General features: G+C 41.7%; 1 protein-coding gene across 3 annotated transcripts in view; it reads right to left on the bottom strand.

The window, feature by feature from the left end:
* Positions 1 to 25,252, bottom strand: part of LOC133641162 (NHS-like protein 1) — a 66,254-nt gene that overhangs the window by 8,377 nt on the left and 32,625 nt on the right. For 2 of the 3 annotated variants that reach the window (XM_062035076.1, XM_062035075.1), the window contains exons 3-7: positions 22,526 to 22,659; positions 20,081 to 20,288; positions 16,013 to 16,144; positions 5,394 to 8,480; positions 4,544 to 4,664 (exon numbers count right to left, since the gene is read on the bottom strand). In XM_062035076.1, coding sequence (XP_061891060.1) covers positions 4,544 to 4,664; positions 5,394 to 8,480; positions 16,013 to 16,144; positions 20,081 to 20,288; positions 22,526 to 22,659 — 3,682 coding nt within the window. The remainder of the gene's footprint in view (positions 1 to 4,543; positions 4,665 to 5,393; positions 8,481 to 16,012; positions 16,145 to 20,080; positions 20,289 to 22,525; positions 22,660 to 25,252) is intronic. The other variant, XM_062035077.1, reaches the window with a different exon arrangement.

Here is a 25,252-nt window from a genome sequence, read left to right as displayed (position 1 = left end):
TAATGATAAGTGTGACCAGGCTCCTCAGGCAGTCAAACATGAGAGATACGTGTAGACTGCGCAATATTGCAATATGACTCAAGTAAACAACGCCAACATTTTATATGTTCCACTGAAATATAGAACATTACACACGGCGCGCAAAAATCTGTCAAAATGTTTTAGTAGGACTTTGGTAAGCTATGAAGCCACACCGCTTGGTGGATTGTACTGTGCTTCAACATACCAGTATTATTATGGTGTGTGTATAAGGTAAGACATATTATCTGCTGGTTTTTTTCCCAATATTATGCAACAGCAACTTTTCTCACCTTCTGGTAACTGCTGATCTGTATTTGGGATCTGCATAAGTCCTGAAAAATTGCGCGCCATAGTCGATAAACTTATTATTTTTCTCTATCTTCTTGTTATGGGACATTCATCCTCCGCTGTTGCCATTTCTAATATAAAGTAGTGTAAAGTTCTTACTTATATCTGTCAGTAAACTCGCCATGAAAGCGCTAAAACATACCGGTGTAGTGAGTTTACATTATTCACCCAAGGAACTTTAGACGGACGGTTTTTCACGGGACACATTTACGGCCTTGTTGTTGTTTCCGGATGAGGAGATGCTGCTCCGTTATTCATTGAAGTAAAGTCTGAATGTCATTAAAACAGTTAGCGCCATCTTTTGACATATGCCCTCTACAGTATCACATGGCACATACAACAACTTAACATTAGGATCAGGGCAAGAGGACACAAATGTTCTTGCAATGCTTTGATTATCATAAAACCGTGATTATTCACCTCACTTATATTAAAGTATTAAACACACCAAGGCCTTCAAAAACTAAAACAGAACATAAACCCTTAAAAACTCAAATAATAATAGAATAATATTGCTTAGTCTACCAAGGAAAGTATATTGTGTGTGTCGCTTATTTATTAGATTTTTATTTTTTTACTTGAGCACATTCAACAACACTGTGATAATAAAGATAATTTTAGTAACAATAACCATGATATGACATTTTTATATATCGCCACATCCCTAGTAGTGTTGTCCCAGTACCAAAATGTATTTTGATACTTTTCGGTACTTTTCTAAACAAAGGGGACCACAAAAAATGGTGTTATTGGCTTTATTTTAACAAAAAATCTTAGGGTACATGAAACATATGTTTATTATTGTCATTTAGTCCTTAAATAAAATAGTGAACATACTAGACAACTTGTCTTTTAGTAGTAAGTAAACAAACAAAGACTCCTAATTAGTCTATGCAGTAACATATTGTGTCATTTATACACCTATTATTTTGTACACATTATGAGGGACAAACTGTAAAAAGGGATTATTAATCTACTTGTTCATTTACTGTTAATATCTGCTTATTTTCCGTTTCAACATGTTCTATCTACACTTCTGTTAAAATGTAATAATCACTTATTCTTCTCTTCTTTGACACTTTACATTAGTTTTGGATGATACCACACATTTGGGTATCGATCCGATACCAAGTAGTTACAAGATCATACATTGGTCATATTCAAAGTCCTCATGTGTCCAGGGACGTATTTTATAAACATAATAAAAAAATGTTATGATGCCAAAAAATAGCAATGTAATCACAGTAGTATCGACTAGATACGCTCCTGTACTTGGTATCATTACAGTGGATATTAGGTGTAGATCCACCAAAGGGGTTTGTTTACATTGTGACGCCGGTGAGCTACGGTGTGTAGTGAAGCATGTTTAGCTATTCCTCGTCCTCCAGTGATAATAAACGTGTAAGAAACTTACTTTATTTGTCGGATTAGTGATTTAGAAGTAGCTAAAACACTGTGGATGGACGTTAGCCCATGTTTTAAAGCAGCTCTTCCTGAGGGTGTTTCAGTGTTATAACTTCACCTTTATCGTCAGTTTTTAAGCCAAAACGCGTCCGTTCTCCCTTTTCTGTCTACACACTGTGTCTGCTTGTAAGTACTCTGTGATTGTGCGCTGCCGAACATGCTCCTCTGCTCGTAAAACCAGCAATGACACGACGTGACGACGACGGAGGGGCGGGGGGACTTTTTAGAGGCGGTATAGTACCGAATATGATTCATTAGAACGGCGGTACTATACTAATACCGATATACCGTACAACCCTAATTAGTTACCTTTTAACATGTCTTTTAACATAATTCCATCTTTTTCCGAGCCGCTGTGCCTCTTCTGACGGTTCTCTCCTGCTGAATGTTCTGCGAACATCCAAACGAAAACTACTCATACTCATCCCGTCCAGTCAGACAACATAGACCAGGGGTGTCCAAAGTGCGGCCCGGGGGCCATTTGCGGCCCGCAGCTAATTGTTTACCGGCCCGCCACACATTCTGCAAAAATTGCAAAATTGATTATATTGCAAAAATTTCAAAAAACATTTAAAAAAAGTGGAATGAGGTGAAATCTAACAAGAAAAAGTTGCAATGTTGACACAAAAGCTGCCATGCAGGCTGTTTTTTTTTCTTTTGTCTTTGTTTATTTTTATTTTTTTTGCCATTGCTAAAAAAAAAAACCCCACTAAAAATCTATGTTATAATGAATTATTAATTAAAAAATATCACTTTAAAATGTTTTATGTGGAAAAAATATTGCATATATTGTGTGGTTGCCATATAAAAACATCAACGTTTTATTTGACAAAAGAGCATAAAACAAACAAAATAATAGTTCAAACGTAAAATGGACAGATATATCTGAAGTTGATCTCGTAATTTAAGTGTGAAAAGTAAAAAAAAAACTAATAAAAATGTATCACTTTATGAGTGGGGGACCTTTTGGATCCCAAATATATTTAGTAGGATTTTATTTGACTTTTCACTGTGATTACTCAAAAATATTAAATAAAATTTCAGTTTTACTATAAAAAACAAAGTTGTCTTTGACAGAAAACCTTTTTTTTTTTTTTTTACTTTATATCAACCTCAAGTTGATATAGAGATTTACTGTAAGCGTTAAATAAAATAAAAAAATAATAATTTGACTTATTTTTAACAGTTTAATGACTGAGACCCTTTATAGTCCCCGGGAGCCCTAAAGGTTAAAAAAAAATAAAAAAATCCATATACTTTGTTAAGGTTTGAAAATGAAAAATATCAAAATGGCCCCCGCATGCTTACATTTTTCCGTGTACGGCCCTCAGTGGAAAAAGTTTGGACACCCCTGACAGTGTTTCCCATAAACTGCCAAGATACCTGTGGTGGTGGGCGTGGCTATGGGCGTGGTCACCATGACATCATCGAGTAATTTGCATAATTTCCTACAATGATATGATTTTCTCTAAAAAGGCTCAAAAAATGTATACTTACTAATTAATAATAACAGTTTTGTTTTAAACGTCCATCCATCCATTTTACAATATAATTACAACACTTTATGTACATATTTATATACAGATTTGAACAATAAGTTATTCACTGAAATATATTTATTAATTGTGGTTCTTACAAAAAATATATCTTATAAAAATATAAAAGCTAAAATGTCTCTTAAAGCTCTGCCCCTTTAATTAGTGCATACTAAATAATTTAACTTTAGCCTACTACTACAACCATATTATTTACCAGCAACATAAAGTGAAACAGAGGCAGAGGTGTCCTGCCACAGTCAGTAACAAATAAACAGAAAACAGTAGTGGTGGTAGATAGACACGAAGCTTCATCAAACATCTGATCCACTGAACAAAGAGCTCCAAAAATCTTGATCCTACACTTGTCTTTTGTAAAGTAAATCTGAACAGCCTATATGGGCATCTACATCAACTATATGATTTGCCTGAGAAGCTGGACAGGAAATAAAAAAAATTAAAAAATATATATATATATATATATATTTTGTGGCGGCCTTAATTGTTTCGTGGCGGGCCGCAACAAATACATGAATGTGTGGAAAACACTGCCTGACATAGAACATCTCTCATTTCCTGCGCTCAGTGGAAAGAAGTCCAAATGGCGGTGGCACGTGAGCATAAGAAATTAATGTGTGTGCCCCCCCCCCACACATTATGAACAGCAATGTATGACGAGAGAGAGAGAGAGAGAGAGAGAGAGAGAGAGAGAGAGAGAGAGAGAGAGAGAGAGAATGAGCCCGAGCTGCTGTCTCTCTAGTGGCCTCTAACCCAGATCAGGCCCAACAGGGGTCCACTTGCTTAAAAAATGAATGAAGTCTTTTTTTGTTGTTGTTGGTTACTGCGCGTCTGAGAATGATCCAGAACGCTCGCTTCTACGTGAAGAGATGCCATCTACAAGATGCTACACGTGACAGTGTCGGTGTAAGTTATGACCAGGAGGAGGCGGAGGAGGAGGGGGGAGGACGCGGAATGAATGATGGGCGAGCTTCAGTAAGAAAGAGCCCACTAAACAAAGTGTTTATCCTCGGACATTGGCGAGATTCATGCAAAAATGAGAGCGCACCACAGTTGATGGCACCTACGTGAAATGATACCATGATAATGATGCCGTGGGTGTAGAAAACAGGAGTTCGGAACACTCAGAAACACAAGACAACACTTGCGATCGGTACCTGTGGATTACGGCAAAGAGGTCCTCCGTGGTCCGGGTCGGCGTGGGAGTCGGGGTCACCATGGTCTCCGCCGGCGTCCCGTTGGGAGATGACTCGGCTGTGTTGGAGTCAAACACGTCACCTGCGAGGCACACACCTGCGAGTTACATTTCGGCGTGTGTGTCGCCGCCACCTGCCTGCCACTGACTGTCCTGCTTACATTCTCCAGTTTTTAGCCTCTTATCCCCCTCCTCCTCCTCCTCGCTGGCGTCTTTCCTAACCGCCTGAGCCGCCGGCAGCGAGCGGTCTCACTTTACACTCTCTCATCCTCCCCTTCATCCCAGCCTGCCTCCATGTGATGCGATGGAGCCCCTCCCCCCTATCGCTACAACCACGAAAAGCCCCTGGGACGCCAAAACCCCCCGCCGCCCCCCCTCGCGTTTCTTTACCTCAATGAGAGAGGGGAGAGAGAGAGAGGAATGAGCGGGAAAGGATTAAAGAGCAGACATGGAACATTGATTTAGGAAGAGGGCTGGATGAGATCTATCTACTTGCCTCTGCTGCTTATCCAGTTGAGGCTGAGGACCCTGGACTGGTTACCGGTCACAGGCAGTGACTACGTGGACAACCACACTAACTATGGACGGGAGGAGTTGGTTTGTTCGATGCTGCTTTCCTGCTGATAAGCAGCATCACTTGCGTTTTGTACGCCTTAAAAAGAAAGTGGCTTTAACTTTGGCTCCCCTTGCTTAAAGCGCAGCAAACGAATTTCACAGCTGCCCACACAGAGCTGGTGCAGGATTATAGTAATGGGCTTAAACTAATGCAGCATCAGCGTTTAGATAAACAGCAATCACGTTCAATGACAAACCTGCATCGTCAACACTGGAGCTGGTGGACCCCGCAGAACTACTCGTCTCATCCGCGTCGTCATCAGGGGTCTCTCCGTTCTGCCGGAACTCTTGGTCCAGGCTGACGTTCTGGCCAGTAGAGATATGAGATTCATCCTGGACGTCTTCTTGGGGCTCAGCGCTCTCCAAACTTTCTTCATCCTCCCGTTGCTCCTCTTTGTCTTCAGCTTGGACCGGCTGAGGGCTTGGCGGTGGGACAAAAAATAATTTGGGTTTCTTGGAGATGATGGGAGGCTTCTGTTTGACAGGAAAGGGACTCTGCAACACTTTCTGCCCGTCGTCTTCTTCTATACCGTTGAGAAGAAAGCAGCTTTCTTCAGGTTCACGACAATCAGGTGTGTCACGTGAGCTACTGCATTCTATTGACAACCTTTCCATAAGGTCTGATACAGGCGAGGGCGACTGCTTGTGGTCTGAGAAGCAGTTCATCAGCTCCTGGGGCTGAGACTTGTCCAGGTTGTAGGGCTGCAGGCCCATAAGAAAGTCTTTGTACGGCTCCAGGTCGCTGTCAGTCTCCTTCTCCGGCCGCTTGACTGATCGCAGCTGAACGCTCTGCAAAGCAAAAGGTGTAACGAGCGGCATGGGAGACTTTGTGGGACTGTTTGGAACGGCAGCTTTAGGCGCTTCCTTGGCAGCGGATGGGGAGGAAGAGTAGAAGACAACAGCAGGCAGTGGAGGAGGTGGTGGCGGCCCCGTGAGGGACACAGGAGGCGGGGGCGGAGGACTAAAGCTCCCATTGAGCGACACACTGGGGTGAATTAAGGTTTCGGGGGAGGGAGGAGGTGGGAATTCTGGTGTGGTAGACCAACCCGGGAGGGGGCTCAGCGTTTCAGCCTGTGGCGTGCGAGGCGATGTTGCTGCTGGCGGAGGAACAGCAGGGGAATGTACATTCGAAGGAGGGAATGCCGGTGGTGGGCTGAGGGGGGTGTTTGGAGCTGATGACGAGGTCACAGGCACAGGTGGTGGCGCAGTAGGCCCGCAGCTCTTGAGAGAGTCTGAGGTGTTAGAGGAAAGGGAGGTGGAGGATGAAGACGAGATGAGAGAAGATTTCCTCTCAGGAACTTTCGGCTTGGGTCGACTTCCAGAGGGAGACATGGTCCGAATGCCAGACGGCACCGGTGTTCCAGCTGTGGGGGTGTTGGACTGGCTTGAGTAGCCACTGGATGGCGAGGTGAGTCTGTGCACTCTTTCTGGAGAGGATGTGCTGGTTTTAGGCTTCACCGCCACTATTTCTTCCTGGCCCGGAGCTCCTGGTTCCTGACGGGGGCCATGAATCTCAGTTCCATTCTGCTCTTTGGCTGCTGGAGGCCCGGTTGAAGTGTTAGCTGTATGAGCCGCAGGGGTCTGTGCACTCTGGTCCCCGTGGTTACGAGGATATTCCATGTAGTAGCCCCAAGAATCAGCATAGTCGGAACGCAAGCTGCTGGTGTCACTGTGAGTGGGAGTCACGTGGCATAGCGAGTAAACATTGGACACGCCCATGCCGTTTGCACTAGTTGCTAGTGATGTCGCAGAGCTCTCTGTGCTAATGGTACTGTGACTCCGTGGACGGAGCACCCAGGGGTCATCGTAGTCGCTGCAGGGGCTTTGGGAGGGCGAAGATGGGAAGATGCCCTTTCCCGTCCCGGATCGCAACCCCATCTGGAGACTCTGCTGCAGGGTGGCAATTAGAGTCTCACTCAGCATGCCGTTGTTGGACTTGCCGCTGACGGCGTTCACGCTTCCGAGGGGCTTTTTGGGTCCAGGTTTTCGCTTCAGGGAGTCCGTGCGAGCCGGGGGCAGCGGGGGTTTCTTGGACTTGCGGAGGGAGATGCTGCGAGATAGGGAGCGATCGCTGTACAAGCTCCCGTACTCTTCCTGATTGGCCATCTCGCGGCACTCGTACATGCTGTGTCGGGTGACTCGTCCTGCGCCCGCACTGTGTCCACTGCCATGGCTGCGTGAGCGCAGGCCCGAGTCCAGGTGCATGGAGGTGTAATATCCGTCATTGTCCTGGGAATAGAGAGAGCTGGAATCAGTAGTTGTCTTGGACGACACCTCCAGACTGTTGTACAGCTGGTTGATGGGCGTGGAAGAGCTCGAGGTCAAAGTGCGGTGGGCAACAACCACGTTTTCTGGGGTGTCATAGATCCACTGCTCATCTGTCCGCTGACATGAGGGCGGCGTCGGTGCCAGGGTGCTGTGACTGTGCAGGCTGTTGTCTGATTGTCCTGACTCGCTGGCGGGTGCTGCTGCAACCCGACTCCGTTCCAGTGGCGTGTGGACGGGAGTGGAAGCGGCAAGGGCAGGACAGGTGGAGCTGTGGGTGAAAGCGGCGGGACTGGAGGTCAGGGAATCAACATAAGCGGCCAGACTGAGCGGCCGGGCTGTTTGGTAGGCTGAGGATGTCGAGTGGGAATGCTGTCCAGAGGTGTCGACAGTGACGACCTCAGATGAGCTGGGCAGGGTGGCGTTGGGGATAAATGAGGTGGAATAAGCGGCATGCGGTGACACCGCACAGGCCAGACTGCCAGCCCAGTCACTGGACTGCGTCCGCCTCATCTCCTGAGACTTGGGCCTGGGCAGGGTGCCCGTCCTGGGGGCATTCCTCATATGTACCACTGTATCGTCCACCTGAAGTTTCCCAATCTGCCTCTGGGGCGTGTTCCGTTCTTCAGACTTGATGGGGGTGCTGCTGTATATGGGGTCAGCGCTGAGGGACACCCTAGCGCCCTGACGGGGCAGACTGTGAAATCTGGATGGGTCCCCGTTACGCTGATGTGGTAGCATCACGATCCCAGAGCTGTCATTGCTGGAGATGGATATACTTCCTGTTGAAGAGGAAGCAGAAATGCCGGCCATCTGGGCAGCGATACCCTGTCCTCTCTGAGCCCGAATTCTCCTCATGGACGGCGGGACAACCTTCGCTACTTCTGTCTGGCAGCCTGAATCTCGGGTCTGGGAACGTCGGAGCGTTGAGTTGACGCTCCCAACCCGGCCCAGAGTGGAGTACTGTCCTGGGATGAACATGGAATGTGGTCGTAATTCCCCGCCACGTCCTTGTGCTGCTGTCAAAAGAGAGAAAAAAAAAAGATGAGCTTGATAATGTTGGGATATATAATGATTGGGATATAATTAAGATAATGACGGATGAAGTGATCGGGTAATGTTTCAAATAGATTTGCTTGTGCCTCTCATTGTGCGTTTTGAGTCCAATTAAAACTGGGTGAAGGTTGAGGCCGACCATAAACACTCTTATCTACCACATCTTCACTGGTCACTTGGCTTCTTTGCCCAGGTCAGAAGGACAAACACCAGATTTGGGGTTCGGAGTCCAGGAAGGAGAAGGCAGAGGAAGATTCCACGCCTGGAAGAAGACACCTCATTGCATATTCATACGTTGTGATATTTTTGTAAGAGCGCGAGGGGAAGGGCGCGTCCGGACAGCCCTGTGTAAGTCGCCGCGTTGTATGATACTAGGGCAGTGTTTTTCCACCTTTTTTGAACCAAGGCACATTTTTTGCGTTGAAAAAATGCGGAGGCACACCACCAGCAGAAATCATTAAAAAACGAAACTCAGTTGACAGTAAAAAGTCGTCATCGCAATTGTTGGATATGACTTTAAACCAGGGGTCCCCAAACTATGGCCGGATTCGGCCCCCCAGCATCCAAAATCTGGCCCACGGGAAGTCCCAAGTTAAAAAAAATAGTTTTGTTTTTTTTTTAAATCTTTTTTTTCTAATCCATTTTGTACCGTTTGTTACTAACATTGTTTCCTAGCCACTCAGGCAAATCATATTGTCTAAAAATGAATTTTCCCATCGATAACGTGACAATGTTAAATGTTGATGAATATCAATGTTAATTGATGTTAAATGACAAAATGGATTATAAAGACAATGTATATATATATATATATATGTATATATATATATACACTACCGTTCAAAAGTTTGGGGTCACCCAAACAATTTTGTGGAATAGCCTTCATTTCTAAGAAGAATAGACTGTCGAGTTTCAGATGAAAGTTCTCTTTTTCTGGCCATTTTGAGCGTTTAATTGACCCCACAAATGTGATGCTCCAGAAACTCAATCTGCTCAAAGGAAGGTCAGTTTTGTAGCTTCTGTAACGAGCTAAAGTGTTTTCAGATGTGTGAACATGATTGCACAAGGGTTTTCTAATCATCAATTAGCCTTCTGAGCCAATGAGCAAACACATTGTACCATTGGAACACTGGAGTGATAGTTGCTGGAAATGGGCCTCTATACACCTATGTAGATATATTTAAAGTTAAGACTAGTTTAAAGTTATCTTCATTGAAAAGTACAGTGCTTTTCCTTCAAAAATAAGGACATTTCAATGTGACCTCAAACTTTTGAACGGTAGTGTATATATATATATATATTTATATATATATATATACATATATATATATATATACAGCCTGGCCCCCGGCCAAATTTTTTTAACCCAATGCGGCCCCGAGTCAAAAAGTTTGGGGACCCCTGGTATAAACCATAACCAAGCATGCATCACTATAGCTCTTGTCTCAAAGTAGGTGTACTGTCACCACCTGTCACATCACACCCTGACTTATTTGGACTTTTTTGCTGTTTTACTGTGTCTAGTGTTTTACTTCTATTTTGATGGCTTTTGGTATTTTCCTGTAGCAGTTTTCATGTCTTCCTTTGAGCGATATTTCCCGCATCTACTTTGTTTTAGCAGTCAAGAATATTTCAGTTGTTTTTATCCTTCTCTGTGGGGACATTGTTGATTGTCATGTCATGTTCAGATGTACATTGTGGACGCCGTCTTTGCTCCACAGTAAGTCTTTGCTGTCCTCCAGCATTCTGTTTTTGTTTACTTTGCAGCCAGTTCAGTTTTAGTCTCGTTCTGCATAGCCTTCCCTAAGCTTCAATGCCTTTTCTTAGGGGCACTCACCTTTTGTTTATTTTTGGTTTCCGCATTAGACACCTTTTTACCTGCACCCTGCCTCCCGCTGTTTCCCACATCTACAAAGCAATTAGCTACCTGCTGCCACCTACTGATATGGAAGAGTATTACACGGTTACTCTGCACAGACACTCAACAACAACACATCATTTGCAGACTATAATTACTGCTTTGCAAAGAATATTTTTAACCCAAATAGGTGAAATTAGATAATCTCCCACGACACACCAGACTGTATCTCACGGCACACTAGTTGGTTGAAAAACACTGAGCTAATTAATTAGATTTTCTGCAACCTTGTCGGATGTGATAATAGTTTGTGGTCTTGCTCATTAGGAGAAAAGGATATTAGAGGAGACTTCTTAATAAGTTTAGCCTGGTCTCCAGGGAGGACAAACAGCAACATGCACATACGATGCACATGCATACACTCAGGTGGTCATGCAGGAAATGGAATAAGCACAGAAACAAAACATTTTAAAAGGATGAGGTGTCTCATCTGTGATACTCGCCTTCCAAGACCACATTCGCGCCTCTCTCCCCCTCCCTAAACCCCGCATAAAATGTTCACTCGCTGCTGCGATAGATTAAGCTGCAGGGTCTGCTCGGCAAGTCCGCGCTGGTGCAAAGGAGAGGGAGCGATGGGGGGGGAGTCGGGACAATTAGGCGTCACGGCGTTTGGAGTTTGTCGTCAGCTGCTGGCCACTAACGAGACTTTAAAGTGCCGTGCCGGTCTTCTGCCGGGATGTTATCGCAAAGAGAGAAATGACTTTCTCCTGAAAACCCTGCAGGCAGGCTGCAGTGCATAAATAATCATTAAGCATGCGGCGGTGCTGGCACAGGTCACTTTGGAGGGGAGACCTTTATTTGGAGGCAGTTAACCAATCTGCCTGTACAATGAACATAAATGCACTGCTGTAAACCACCACAGTGTATCCCACCAGGAATCTTTTAATAAAGACACGTTTGTTATGATCCGCTGCCCGGATCATAGCCCGTTGAAGTTTTTCCAGTCACTTGTGTTTTCTGTTAGTTTTGGACTCCTTTAGTTCCTGTTTATGCACCTCTGAGTTTGTTACCGTGGCTACGTATTACAAACCCCGTTTCCATATGAGTTGGGAAATGGTGTTAGATGTAAATATAAACGGAATACAATCCTTTTCAAGCCATATTCAGTTGAATATGCTGCAAAGACAACATATTTGATGTTCAAACTCATAAACTTTTATTTTTTTGTGCAAATAATCATTAACTTTAGAATTTGATGGCAGCAACACGTGACAAAGTAGTTGGGAAAGGTGGCAATAAATACTGATAAAGTTGAGGAATGCTCATCAAACACTTATTTGGAACATCCCACGGGTGTGCAGGCAAATAGGGAACAGGTGGGTGCCATGATTGGGTATAAAAGTAGATTCCATGAAAAGCTCAGTCATTCACAAACAAGGATGGGGCAAGGGTCACCACTTTGTCAACAAATGCCTGAGCAAATTGTTGAACAGTTTAAGAAAAACCTTTCTCAAGCAGCTGTTGCAAGGAATTCAGGGATTTCACCATCTACGCTCCGTAATATCATCAAACGGTTCAGAGATTGTGGAGAAATCACTGCACGTAAGCAGCTAAGCCCGTGACCTTCCATCCCTCACGCTGTACTGCATCAACAAGCGACATCAGTGTGTAAAGGATATCACCACATGGGCTCAGGAACACTTCAGAAACCCACTGTCAGTAACTACAGTTGGTTGCTACATCAGTAAGTGCACGTTAAAACTCTCCTATGCAAGGCGAAAACCGTTTATCAACAACACCCAGAAACGCCGTCGGCTTCGCTGGGCCTGAGCTCATCTAAGATGGACTGATACAAAGTGGAAAAGTCCACGTTTCAAATTGATTTTGGAAACTGTGGACGTCGTGTCCTCCGGACCAAAGAGGAAAAGAACCATCCGGATTGTTCTAGGCGCAAAGTGTAAAAGCCAGCATGTGTGATGGTATGGGGGTGTATTAGTGCCCAAGACATGGGTAACTTACACATCTGTGAAGGCACCATTAATGCTGAAAGGTACATACAGCTTTTGGAGCAACATATGTTGCCATCCAAGCAACGTTACCATGGACGCCCCTGCTTATTTCAGCAAGACAATGCCAAGCCACGTGTTACATCAACGTGGCTTCATAGTAAAAGAGTGCGGGTACTAGACTGGCCTGCCTGTAGTCCAGACCTGTCTCCCATTGAAAATGTGTGGCACCTAAAATAGCACAAGGGAGACCCCCGGACTGTTGAACAACTTAAGCTGTACATCAAGCAAGAATGGGAAAGAATTCCACTTCAAAAATGTGTCTCCTCAGTTCCCAAACCTTTACTGAGTGTTGTTAAAAGGAAAGGCCATGTAACACAGTGGTGAACATGCCCTTTCCCAACTACTTTGGCACGTGTTGCAGCCATGAAATTCTAAGTTCATTATTATTTGCAAAAAAAAAAAAAGTTTATGAGTTTGAACATCAAATATGTTGTCTTTGTAGTGCATTCAATTGAATATGGCTTGAAAAGGATTTGCAAATCATTGCATTCCGTTTATATTTACATCTAACACAATTTCCCAACTCATATATGATGAGTAATTAGAATACGGCAACAAAAAATGTTGCTGCATGCTGAAAATGGCTCATGGCACACTCTTGCTTTACAGTACACGATTCTGTTTATGTAGCTTAAAAACTGTAGGATTTAAATTTTTTTGCGAGGTAACGCATGTGATTTTTTTTTCAAAGAATCATCTCGTTAATCATGTATGAACGCAGATTAATGACACAGTTTATTACACGCTCCTTTACCTTAAAACCTGTTAAGGCCCAAGCTGTTTGTTTACATGCTTTTTTTTATTTCTCTTTGCTATTTGGGCTTATTGGACCCTAATTAGAATAAAAACTAAGAGTCACCTTTTGATATGATGTACTTCAGGGATGTCCAAAGTGCGGCCCCGGGGGCCATTTGCGGCCCGCAGGTCATTTTTTAACGGCCCCACGGCCCATTTTAAAATACGATTAAAAAAATTAAAAACATAAAAAGTGGTATGAAAGAGCAAACAGGTGAAATGTAACAAGAAAATGTTGCAATGTTTACTCTAATAACACCAAGCTGCCATGCAGGCTGTTTCTTTCTTTAAAAAATAATAATGAATGAAAATCAATGTTATTATGAATTATTGACCTATTCAAGGCTCCAATTACGTCACATTAAATATTCCACTTTGAGATATTTTGGGGGGGAAATGTTGCATATTTTTTGGTTGCCATTTAAAAAACAAAGAAAAAACAAACAACAACAAAACTTATAATTGACGGATAGATCTGAAGTTGATCTTGAGACTATTGTGGTAAAAGTTTAAAAAAAATGTTGGATTTATTTTTTTAAACTTTACTGAGCAGTACCCTTTTGGATCCCCAATAATTTTAGTGGGACTTTTTTTTTTTTAAAGTGTCATTGCTCAAAAAATAATGAATTAAAATCAATGTTGTTATGAGTTGTTGAGCTTTTTAAGACTCCAATTATTATGTAATCTCAAATATTCCACTTTAAAATTTTATTGGGGGAAAATATTGCATATTTTGTGTTTTTTTCCATAAAAAAACACAGTTTTCCCTGACAAAAATGGCATACAACTTAAATCTTTAAAAGCGTTATATTGACAAAAAGACCTAATGTTGATCTAGAGATTTAAACCTTGAAAAACAATAATGATAATAATACTAAATAATGACACATTTGTAATATTTTTTTTGACCAAAACCTTTTGGGGTCCCCGGGATCAAGCCTGAGTGGAGGCCTGAATGTATCTTTTTTATACATATATTGTATTGGTTTTTAAAATAAAAAATATCAAAATGGCCCCCGCTTGCTTTGATTTTTCAGTGTGTAGCTCTCAGTGGAAAAAGTTTGGACACCCCTGGTTTACATGCTTTTTTTTTTATTTCTCTTTGCTATTTGGGCTTATTGGACCCTAATTAGAATAAAAACTAAGAATCATCTTTTGATATGATGTACTTAGTCCATAAGTAACAAACGTGTACTTCATGTTTAGTGACATGTTAATTCTTATTTTTACACTTTTTTTTTCTTCCAAATTCCATTGTATGTTATACTCTTCTGACACCACCAGATGGCAGTATAAGTGTCCACATGTCGGCATAAGACCCCGATTCAGTAGTGTACACAATTTTGGAAATAAGAGCCTTTAGAATGGGGAATTGCCCTTTTTTTTTCAATTTTGCCTGTAATTCACAATCTTTATGAAAGATAAGAACTCATGTCTATTTTTTATGCATTCTAACTCGTAAATAAATGTAAATAAGAGTCCGATTACAACGGAGCCAAGACGACATTGCGTCCATCCCGTTTATTTCGACCCGTAAACCCAATAAAAAGCGCCCAAAATACTCATTTACATTTTGTGACCTGAATATTAAGCAAGTATTAGCGATACTCTCCCGGTTGCAGTTAGTCCAGAAGGGCTTTTAACAGGGGCCAGGAGACGCCAGCATATAACCCCAATTCTTCAGAGTTTGCACTGGCTCCCTGTTCATTTTAGAATTGATTTTAAAATCTTGCTGTTTGCTTTTAAAACTTTACATCAGGGGTGTCCAAACTTTTTCCACTGAGGGCCGCACACGGAAAAATTAAAGCACGTGGGGGCCATTTTGATATTTTTCATTTCCAAACCATAACAAAATATATGGATTTTTTTTTAAATTTTACCTTTCGGGGTTATTTATTGTTTTAATTGGTTTTACCCTTTAAAATAGTTTTTAATCATATTTATTTCTATATTGGTTTTATATTTATTTATTTTTGGTTTTTATTCAGTCATAAAGGGTCTCAGTCATTAAAATGTTAAAAATAAGTCAGATTATTATTTTTTTTTAAATTATTCAACGCTTACAGTAAATCTCTATATCAACTTCAAGTTGATATAAAGTAATACAAATTAAAAAAAAATTTTTTATGGCTTTTCTGTCAAAAACAACTTAGTTTTTTTATAGTAAAACTGAAATATGCAGTATTTAGTCATTAGAGCCCTGAAAGATCAATAATGCAGGACACCATTGATTGTAATTCTTTCATATTTTTGAGTAATCACAGTGAAAAGATAAATAAAATACCACTAAATATATTTGGGATCCAAAAGGTGCCCCACTCATAAAGTGATACATTTTTATTAGTTATTTTTTTACTTTCAACACTTAAGTTAGGAGATCAACTTCAGATATATCTGTCCATTTTACGTTTAAACTATTATTTTGTTTGTTTTATGCGCTTTTGTCAAAGAAAACGTCGATGTTTTTATATGGCTACTACACAATATATGCAATATTTACCACATAAAACATTTTCAAGTGAAATATTACAGACTATAATTACTGCTTTGCAAAAAATATTTTTAACCCAAATAGGTGAAATTAGATCATCTCCATTGGTTGAAAAACACTGAAATAGAGCATATAAAAGGATTGCTGGTTCTCGAGCCAACACGTGCATGTATTGTTTTAGGGAGGAGCTACCGTTCTGTGCACAGCAGAGGGCAGCAGAGGGCAGCACCAGGGGCCTACCCACTCTCACACTCACACACACACACTCGCAGTGACGCATACCTAGCTCCAGGTCGAAGTTGTCAGGCAGCCCTGATATTGTCTTTCTGCGTTTGACCTTCTTGGGCCGGCGGGACACGGTGTCAGTGTTAACGAGGGAGCGCCGGATGCTCGCCTGCCGGTCAAACACTGCACCTGGTAGGCGGGGGGGAGGGGGAGGGGGAGGGGGGTGGGGGCGAGAGCAAGGCAGGCGGGACACACAGGCATGACAAGCGCTCGGTTAGTGTGGAGGACACGCATGCATGCAGGCGTTTATCTTCCAAGCAAACATGCAGCCGACTTTCAACAGCACAGTGAGGCCGGGTGGTCGGTTGACCAAAAAAAAAAGGAACATTTTCCCATATTTTTCTTGTGTTTTCGTGCCCGACGACTGCACCGTCGTTATTATATAAGCCTGGGGCCGTACTTATCAAGCTTCTTAGAGTGCCATTTTACACTTAAGTCCTGAGAATTTGCGAAATTTAGTCCTACTCTCAAACTTAAGAATAAAAGCTTTTTATCAACGTTCTTAAGTCTAAGAATCACTCCTACTCTCCACAATATTTAAGAGACCTTCAGAGGTGTCTTAAGTGGTTAGGAGTTGCCAGCAGGGGGTGGCACTGAGGCGAGAGAGACGTGCACAAACATTCAGGGAGCGGAACGATGTTCTGGATTTGTTTGATGACGAGCAGCTGATCAAACGGTATCGTATTATTTTTGTCACAGATTTAATACTTTTCGATTCCATGTTGATTTCTGCATGTGGCTGTAGTGGGCTAGTATATATAGAGCCACCCACACCAGTTTCAAATTGGTTGCCTAATTAATGAATTGGAAAGAAAATGTTATGACAGTAGCGTACGTGTGTGGCCGTGAGGTGAGTGACGTCAGTGAGTGTGTGGGCGATAGAAGAGAGGGAGCGCTAGCGTGAGTGCCGGCGGGGACTAGTTTGTTTTGTATTATTTTGTAGTTTATTGTCAAAATATACACTCCCATTGTCCACTTAAATATTTCCAAGATATTTCTTTATTCTTAGACAACGGATTCCCTTCCGTGATTGGTCATTTCTACATACACAGAAATGACGTCACCTAAAATTCCGTTTACGGCACATAGTAATGTCGTAATTCAGCTCTGAGTGTGACACTTAAGATTCAGTCCTACACTTGGCTGAAAGTGTGAGTAAGACGCTTGATAACTAACTTTTAAGTGCAGCTTTCAGCTAAGAATTTATTTACTCTTAAGTCAACTCTTAGCAGACTTCTTAGGAGTCATTCTAAGAAGCTTGATAAGTACGGCCCCTGATCCCAAAGATCATTTCACAAGACACCACGACAAAAATATGGGACGTTGCATTTTTTGGTGTTTAAAACAAGACATGTTCATTACTAGTTCATGTGTAGTAAAGCCAAACAGTACTCAAACAGGTGAGATAAGAAAACATGCACGGGGGTAAAGGCGACACACACACACACACACACACACACACACACACACACACACACACACACACACACACACACACACACACACACACACACACACACACACACACACACACACACACACACACACACACACACGTTCCAAAATCCTTGTGAGTGTCTCGCTTCCAAGATAGCAGCTGGTAGAGCGGCCGTGCCAGCAACTTGAGGGTTCCCGGTTCGATACCCGCTTCTGCCATACTAGACAAAGCCGTTGTGTCCTTGGGCAAGACACTTTACCCACCTGCTCCCCAGTGCCACCCACACTGCTTTAAATGTAACTTAGATAATGGGTGTCCCCGTGTAAAGCGCTTTGAGTCACTTGAGAAAATTGCTACATACACTACCGTTCAAAAGTTTGGGGTGACATCGAAATGTCCTTATTTTTGAAGGAAAAGCACTGTACTTTTCAATGAAGATAACTTTAAACTAGTCTTAACTTGAAAGAAATACACTCTATACCAGGGGTCACCAACGCGGTGCCCCCGGGCACCAGGTAGCCCGTAAGGACCAGATGAGTAGCCCGCTGGCCTGTTCGAAAAATAGCTCAAATAGCAGCACTTACCAGTGAGCTGCCTCTATTTTTGAAATTGCATTTATTTACTAGCAATCTGGTCTCATTTTTAATTCTAAGAGAGACAAAACTCAAATAGAATTAAAACATCCAAGAAAATATTTGAAAGACTTGGTCTTCACTTGTTTAAATAAATTCATAATTTTTTTTACTTTGCTTCTTATAACTTCCAGAAAGACAATTTTAGAGAAAAAATACAACCTTAAAAATTATTTTAGGATTTTTAAACACATATACCTTTTTACCTTTTAAATTCCTTCCTCTTCTTTCCTGACAATTTAAATCAATGTTCAAGTAAAAAAAATTTTGTGTGTGTAAAGAATAATAAATACATTTTAATTTAATTCTTCATTTTAGCTTCTGTTTTTTTGACGGAGAATATTTGTGAAATATTTCTTCAAACTTATTATGATTAAAATTCAAAAAAAATATTCTGGAAAATCTAGAAAATCTGTAGAATCAAATTAAAATCTTATTTCAAAGTCTTTTGAATTTCTTTTAAAAATTTTCTTCTGGAAAATCTAGAAGAAATAATGATTTGTCTTTGTTAGAAATATAGCTTGGTCCAATTTGTTATATATTCTAACAAAGTGCAGATTGGATTTTAACCTATTTAAAACATGTCATCAAAATTCTAAAATTAATCTTAATCAGGAAAAATTACTACGTGGCTTGTACAGCCCTTTGAGACACTTGTGATTTAGGGCTATATAAATAAACATTGATTGATTGATTGACTAATGATGTTCCATAAATTCTTTTTTTAAGTTTTTCTCTTCTTTTTTTCGTTTGAATTTTAAAGAGTCGAAATTGAAGATGAACTATGTTTCAAAATTTAAATGTCATTTTTTTCGTGTTTTCTCCTCTTTTAAAATGTTCAATTAAGTTTAAATATCATTAATTATTAATAATAACATAGAGTTAATGGTAAGTTTTTAACAAATTGGCTATTTCTGGCAATTTATTTAAGTGTGTATCACTACCCAAGAAGTAGCTCTTGCTTTCAAAAAGGTTGGTGACCCCTGCTCTATACATTGCTAATGTGGTAAATGACTATTCTAGCTGCAAATGTCTGCTTTTTGGTGCAATATCTACATAGGTCCATTTCCAGCAACTATCACTCCAGTGTTCTAATGGTACAATGTGTTTGCTCATTGGCTCAGAAGGCTAATTGATGATTAGAAAACCCTTGTGCAATCATGTTCACACATCTGAAAACACTTTAGCTCGTTACAGAAGCTACAAAACTGACCTTCCTTTGAGCAGATTGAGTTTCTGGAGCATCACATTTGTGGGGTCAATTAAACGCTCAAAAATGGCCAGAAAAAGAGAACTTTCATCTGAAACTCGACAGTCTATTCTTGTTCTTAGAAATGAAGGCTCAAACACAAAATTGTTTGGGTGACCCCAAACTTTTGAACGGTAGTGTATACCGTATTTTTCTGACTACAAGTCGCAGTTTTTTTCATAGTTTGGCCGGGGGTGCGACTTACACTCAGGAGCGACTTATGTGTGAAATTATTAACACATTAGCGTAAAATATCAAATTAGCTCATTCACGTAATATTGGAAGGCCTCACCTTTTCTCCGCCAAACAGCTCCATTTTTGTTTCATCTGACCACATAACTTTCATTTGCAGCTAGAATAGTCATTTACCACATTAGCAATGTATAGAGTGTATTTCTTTCAAGTTAAGACTAGTTTAAAGTTATCTTCATTGAAAAGTACAGTGCTTTTCCTTCAAAAATAAGGACATTTCAATGTGACCCCAAACTTTTGAATGGTAGTGTATATATATATATATATATATATATATATATATATATATATATATATATATATATATATATATATATATATATATATATATATATATATATATATATATATATATATATATATATATATGTATGTATGTTACTTAGCCTCGACCATTTTTTGGTGAGGCTGTCAGAAACGCTCTTTCGCCCGTGGGGGAGAGGTGGGGTCTAAAGTGCAAGAACCCCGACGGACAGGCTACCAAAGTTGACTACCTGTGACGTTGATGGCGATGATGTCGGTGGGCACCGACTGCGCCGTCTGCCTCATCCTCTCCTCGGGTGTCGGGAGGTGCGCGGCTTTGGTTGACGGCACACCTTGTCCGTCCGCCTCGGAAGCGTCTCCCTTTTCGCTCCCCGTCAGCGGCGTCTGGGACCTCATGGAGAGCTGAGACTGGTCATCGTCCGCCGATGAAGCGATGGACTGCGGGGGGAAAGAAGTTGACCGTTAAACCCCGACGACCACGCAGCCTCGCTATTATCACACAAAAAGGCGTGTTGGGGGTGAGGAGGAGACGACTCCACAGTAGCAACTGTTGAGGAAAGACGAGCGCTCATGCAAAGGAAGTGCAGACAAGCATCCTCCACTATAGTTGGTCAGCTGCATAATCCAAAGTCTCATCATTGAAGAAGTACCGTGTGTGTGTGTGTGTGTGTGTGTGTGTGTCCCCAAACAAAATGACTAGAAAGAAGACAAGAGGTTCTTTTATATAGTCGCCATGCATGGATGGATGGATAATTGAGGGGAGGCAACAATGCAGCAGAGGAAAGAAAGGTTTGTTAGTTTGCACGATGGCCGAGCAAGAGCGTGGTTTCTCCTTTGGAAGCTGCTGTCGGATGACGTTAGCCTCACTGTGATGGTGCAAGGCGGTGTGCGTGTGTGTGTGTGTGTGTGTGTGGGGGGTGGGGGGTGTATTGCAGAGGACACTTTAGAGATGGAAGAAAAGGTCAAAAGTGCACATGGGAATGGGAGAATGCAAAGGATGGAACAAAACATGTAGGGATGAGCCTCTTCAGGGTCCCTCGTGGTCGAACATAAAATGGTCTAACTGTCCAAAAACACGCAACTTGTTTGAGTTGAGGTGAGTTTATTTGGAACATGCATGCATGCAACATTATACGTCGCGATTAGAGATGTCCGATAATGGCTTTTTGGCCGATATCCCGATATTGTCCAACTCTTAAAGGCCTACTGAAAGCCACTACTAGCGACCACGCAGTCTGATAGTTTATATATCAATGATGAAATCTTAACATTGCAACACATGCCGATACGGCCGGGTTAACTTATAAAGTGACATTTTAAATTTCCCGCTAAACTTCCGGTTGAAAACGTCTATGTATGATGACGTATGCGCGTGATGTCAATCGTTAAACGGAAGTATTCAGACACCATTGTATCCAATACAAACTGCTCTGTTTTCATCGCATAATTCCACAGTATTCTGGACATCTGTGTTGGTGAATCTTTTGCAATTTGTTTAATGAACAATGAAGACTGCAAAGAAGAAAGCTGTAGGTGGGATCGGTGTATTAGCGGCTGGCTGCAGCAACACAACCAGGAGGACTTTGACTTGGATAGCAGACGCGCTATCCGACGCTAGCCGCCGACCGCATCGATGATCGGGTGAAGTCCTTCGTTGCTCCGTCGATCGCTGGAACGCAGGTGAGCACGGGTGTTGATGAGCAGATGAGAGCTGGCGTAGGTGGATAGCTAATGTTTTTATCATATCTCTGTGAGGTCCCGTTGCTAAGTTAGCTTCAATGGCGTCATTAGCAACAGCATTGTTAATGCTGTATAATAGATTGTATTTATATTATTCACATGTGACTAATGCTGTATAATAGACTGTATTTATATTATTCACATGTGAATAATTCTGTATAATAGACTGTATTTATATTGTTCACATGTGAATAATGCTGTATAATAGACTGTATTTATATTATTCACATGTGAATAATGCTGTATAATAGACTGTATTTATATTATTCACATGTGACTAATGCTGTATAATAGACTGTATTTATATTATTCACATGTGAATAATGCTGTACAATAGACTGTATTTGTATTTTTCATATGTGAATAATGCTGTATAATAGACTGTATTTATAATATTAACATGTGAATAATGCTGTATAATAGACTGTATTTATAATATTCACATGTGAATAATGCTGTACAATAGACTGTATTTATATTGTTCACATGTGAATAATGCTGTATAATAGACTGTATTTATAATATTAACATGTGAATAATGCTGTATAATAGACTGTATTTATATTGTTCACATGTGAATAATGCTGTATAATAGACTGTATTTATATTATTCATATGTGAATAATGCTGTATAATAGACTGTATTTATATTATTCACATGTAAGAAATAGCTACTGTAAGTGTCTATTGTCTATTGTGAGTGAACTGTGGTGCTGAATTTTCCCTAGGGATCAATAAAGTACTTTCTATTCTATCTATATATATAAGTTGAAGTGAGACAATTCTACTTCCATAGTAGAGGGTGCTGGTTCTCAGGGAATATACAAAGTGGAGGGAGCAGTCTGGTCCCCCAGTCCTTATCTTACTGTAAGTGTGGCCCCCTCAACAATTAAGTTGAATATCCCTGGTACAGGGTTTTCATGTATTTAACGTACCTTTTTATCAACATCCTCCTCCTCCTCCTCATCATCCTGAAGGCTGCTGCTGGACTGCAGTGGGTCGGAGAAGGTGGGCCCCTGCGAGTAGTACTGGGAGCTGCGGAAACCATCTTTCCTCAGCTTGTCACATTCTGAGGGGAAGGAGCAAAACGGTGTTATCGCACACTAAAATGACTAATTTGTACGTGTTCACGGCCCGCAATACAACATGAGTGATAGTATTAGGAGTGCATGCCTTACTACAGGCATGTTATCACGCCACACACCCGTGTCGAGTGTGAGTCCCTGTGGGGACTGCTCATCCCCACCTGCCGTGTGTGATGTGTGTAACCAAACGCCTGTCACACACACACACACACACACACACACACACACACACACACACACACACACACACACACACACACACACACACACACACACACACACACACACACACACACACACACACACGACTCCCACTCCCCCCAATCCCACAGTGTTTTGCATATCAGTCTTTGTTCCGCTGTGCGAGCATACATAAGTGGAAGTGCCTTCATCGGGAAGGACACTCCTGAATCACTATGTAGCGTGCACGGGCCGGCAAACCTTGCATGACTAATTTGAGTCACTTACACCAGTGTTTTTCAACCTTTTTTCAGCCAAGGCGCATTTTTTTCCGTTGGAGGCACACCACCAGCAGAAATCATTAAAAAACGAAACTCAGTTGACAGTAAAAAGTCGTTGTTGGATATGACTTTAAAGCATAACCAAGCATGCATCACTATAGCTCTTGTCTCAAAGTAGGTGTACTGTCAGGTGTACTGCTATTTTGGTGGCTTTTCCTCTTTTTTTGGTATTTCCCTGTAGCAGTTTTCATGTCTTCCTTTGAGCGATATTTCCCGCATCTACTTTGTTTTAGCAGTCAAGAATATTTCAGCTGTTTTTATCCTTCTTTGTGGGGACATTGTTGATTGTCATGTCATGTACGGATGTACATTGTGGACGCCGTCTTTGCTCCACAGTAAGTCTTTGCTGTCCTCCAGCATTCTGTTTTTGTTTACTTTGTAGCCAGTTCAGTTTTAGTTTCGTTCTGCATAGCCTTCCCTAAGCTTCAATGCCTTTTCTTAGGGGCACTCACCTTTTGTTTATTTTTGGTTTAAGCATTAGACACCTTTTTACCTGCACCCTGCCTCCCGCTGTTTCCCACATCTACAAAGCAATTAGCTACCTGCTGCCACCTACTGATATGGAAGAGTATTACACGGTTACTCTGCCGAGCTCTAGACCAGTGTTTTTCAACCTTTTTTCAGCCAAGGCGCATTTTTTTCCGTTGAAAAAATGCGGAGGCACACCACCAGCAGAAATCATTAAAAAACGAAACTCAGTTGACAGTAAAAAGTCGTTGTCGCAATTGTTGGATATGACTTTAAAGCATAACCAAGCATGCATCACTATAGCTCTTGTCTCAAAGTAGGTATACTGTCACCACCTGTCACATCACACCCTGACTTATTTGGACTTTTCTGCTGTTTTCCCGTGTGTAGTGTTTTACTTCTTGTTTTGCGCTCCTATTTTGGTGGCTTTTCCTGTAGCAGTTTTCATGTCTTCCTTTGAGCGCTATTCCCCACACCTGCTTTGTTTTAGCAATCAAGAATATTGAAGTTGTTGCTATATTTTTTTGTGTGGACATTGTTGTCATGTCATGTACGGATGTACTTTGTGGACGCCGTGTATTAGAGATGCGCGGTTTGCGGACACAACCGCGGAGTCCGCGGATAATCCGCGGGTCGGGCGGATGCATGACGGAAAAAATATATTTTAAATAGATTCGGGCGGGTGGCGGTTGAACCAATTCGGAAATATATATACATAGTTAAATGTTGTTACCTACATAGGAAAAACGAGCAGCACTCTTTGAAACAGGCAATTATTCATCAGGCACTGCTGCAGCTGTCACGACAAATTTCTTCCCCCCTACAAAAGCCTTCCCCCCATTTACTTCCGGGGCTGCGTCCAATAAAGTCACAAAGTAGCCGGGGGTCCTTAACCGGCACGCGACTGTCCTGTTTTGCGCCTGTACGAAAAAAAAAACAATAATCGATTTCTTCAGATTCCAGCAGCTGTCAAAGACGAAGTATCCTTCCAGCGACGGGCAGTCAAAGCCCAAGTGCTATCGATCGCTGTCAACGACGTAAGAGGAAACATGACCACGGAAGTAAATGGGGGGGGAAGGTTTTTGTAGGGGGAAGAAATTTGACGTGACACAGCACACCACAATAAAACACAACAGCAGAAGAAGAAAAAATAAAAAGATGGCAACGCCGGCTGCAAACGTGGTACGCGACAAATTAAAAAAGGGAATACTAAAGACCAGGGGAAAAAATAACAATAGTCAACGCTTTCTTAATGGAAATGACAATAATACTATAATAATGATAAATAATATTATCACTCATTAACATCTCTTAGCCTCTAATGCGTGGCCAAGAGATATTAATACATGGTCCGCATTGATTGTCTCTGCTGCATTGGATCAGTCTCCTTTCTTTAACAGGAATGCCTTGCATCATCTATACTAGATATATAACAACGGGTGGGTGGCGGGTGGCGGGCGGTTGTGGTTTTGATAAAATGTTAGTTCGGGTGGATGGCGGGTGGATGACGACTTTTATGATGCGGTTGCGGATGAAATAATTGCCTATCCGCGCATCTCTACCGTCTATGCTCCACACCCTGTAAGTT

The sequence above is a fragment of the Entelurus aequoreus genome, linkage group LG23 (genome assembly GCF_033978785.1).
Source record: "Entelurus aequoreus isolate RoL-2023_Sb linkage group LG23, RoL_Eaeq_v1.1, whole genome shotgun sequence".
In the NCBI taxonomy this organism is placed as follows: domain Eukaryota; kingdom Metazoa; phylum Chordata; class Actinopteri; order Syngnathiformes; family Syngnathidae; genus Entelurus; species Entelurus aequoreus.
The sequence above is the reverse complement of the archived record's forward strand: the minus strand, read 5'-3'. Positions and strand labels throughout refer to the sequence as shown.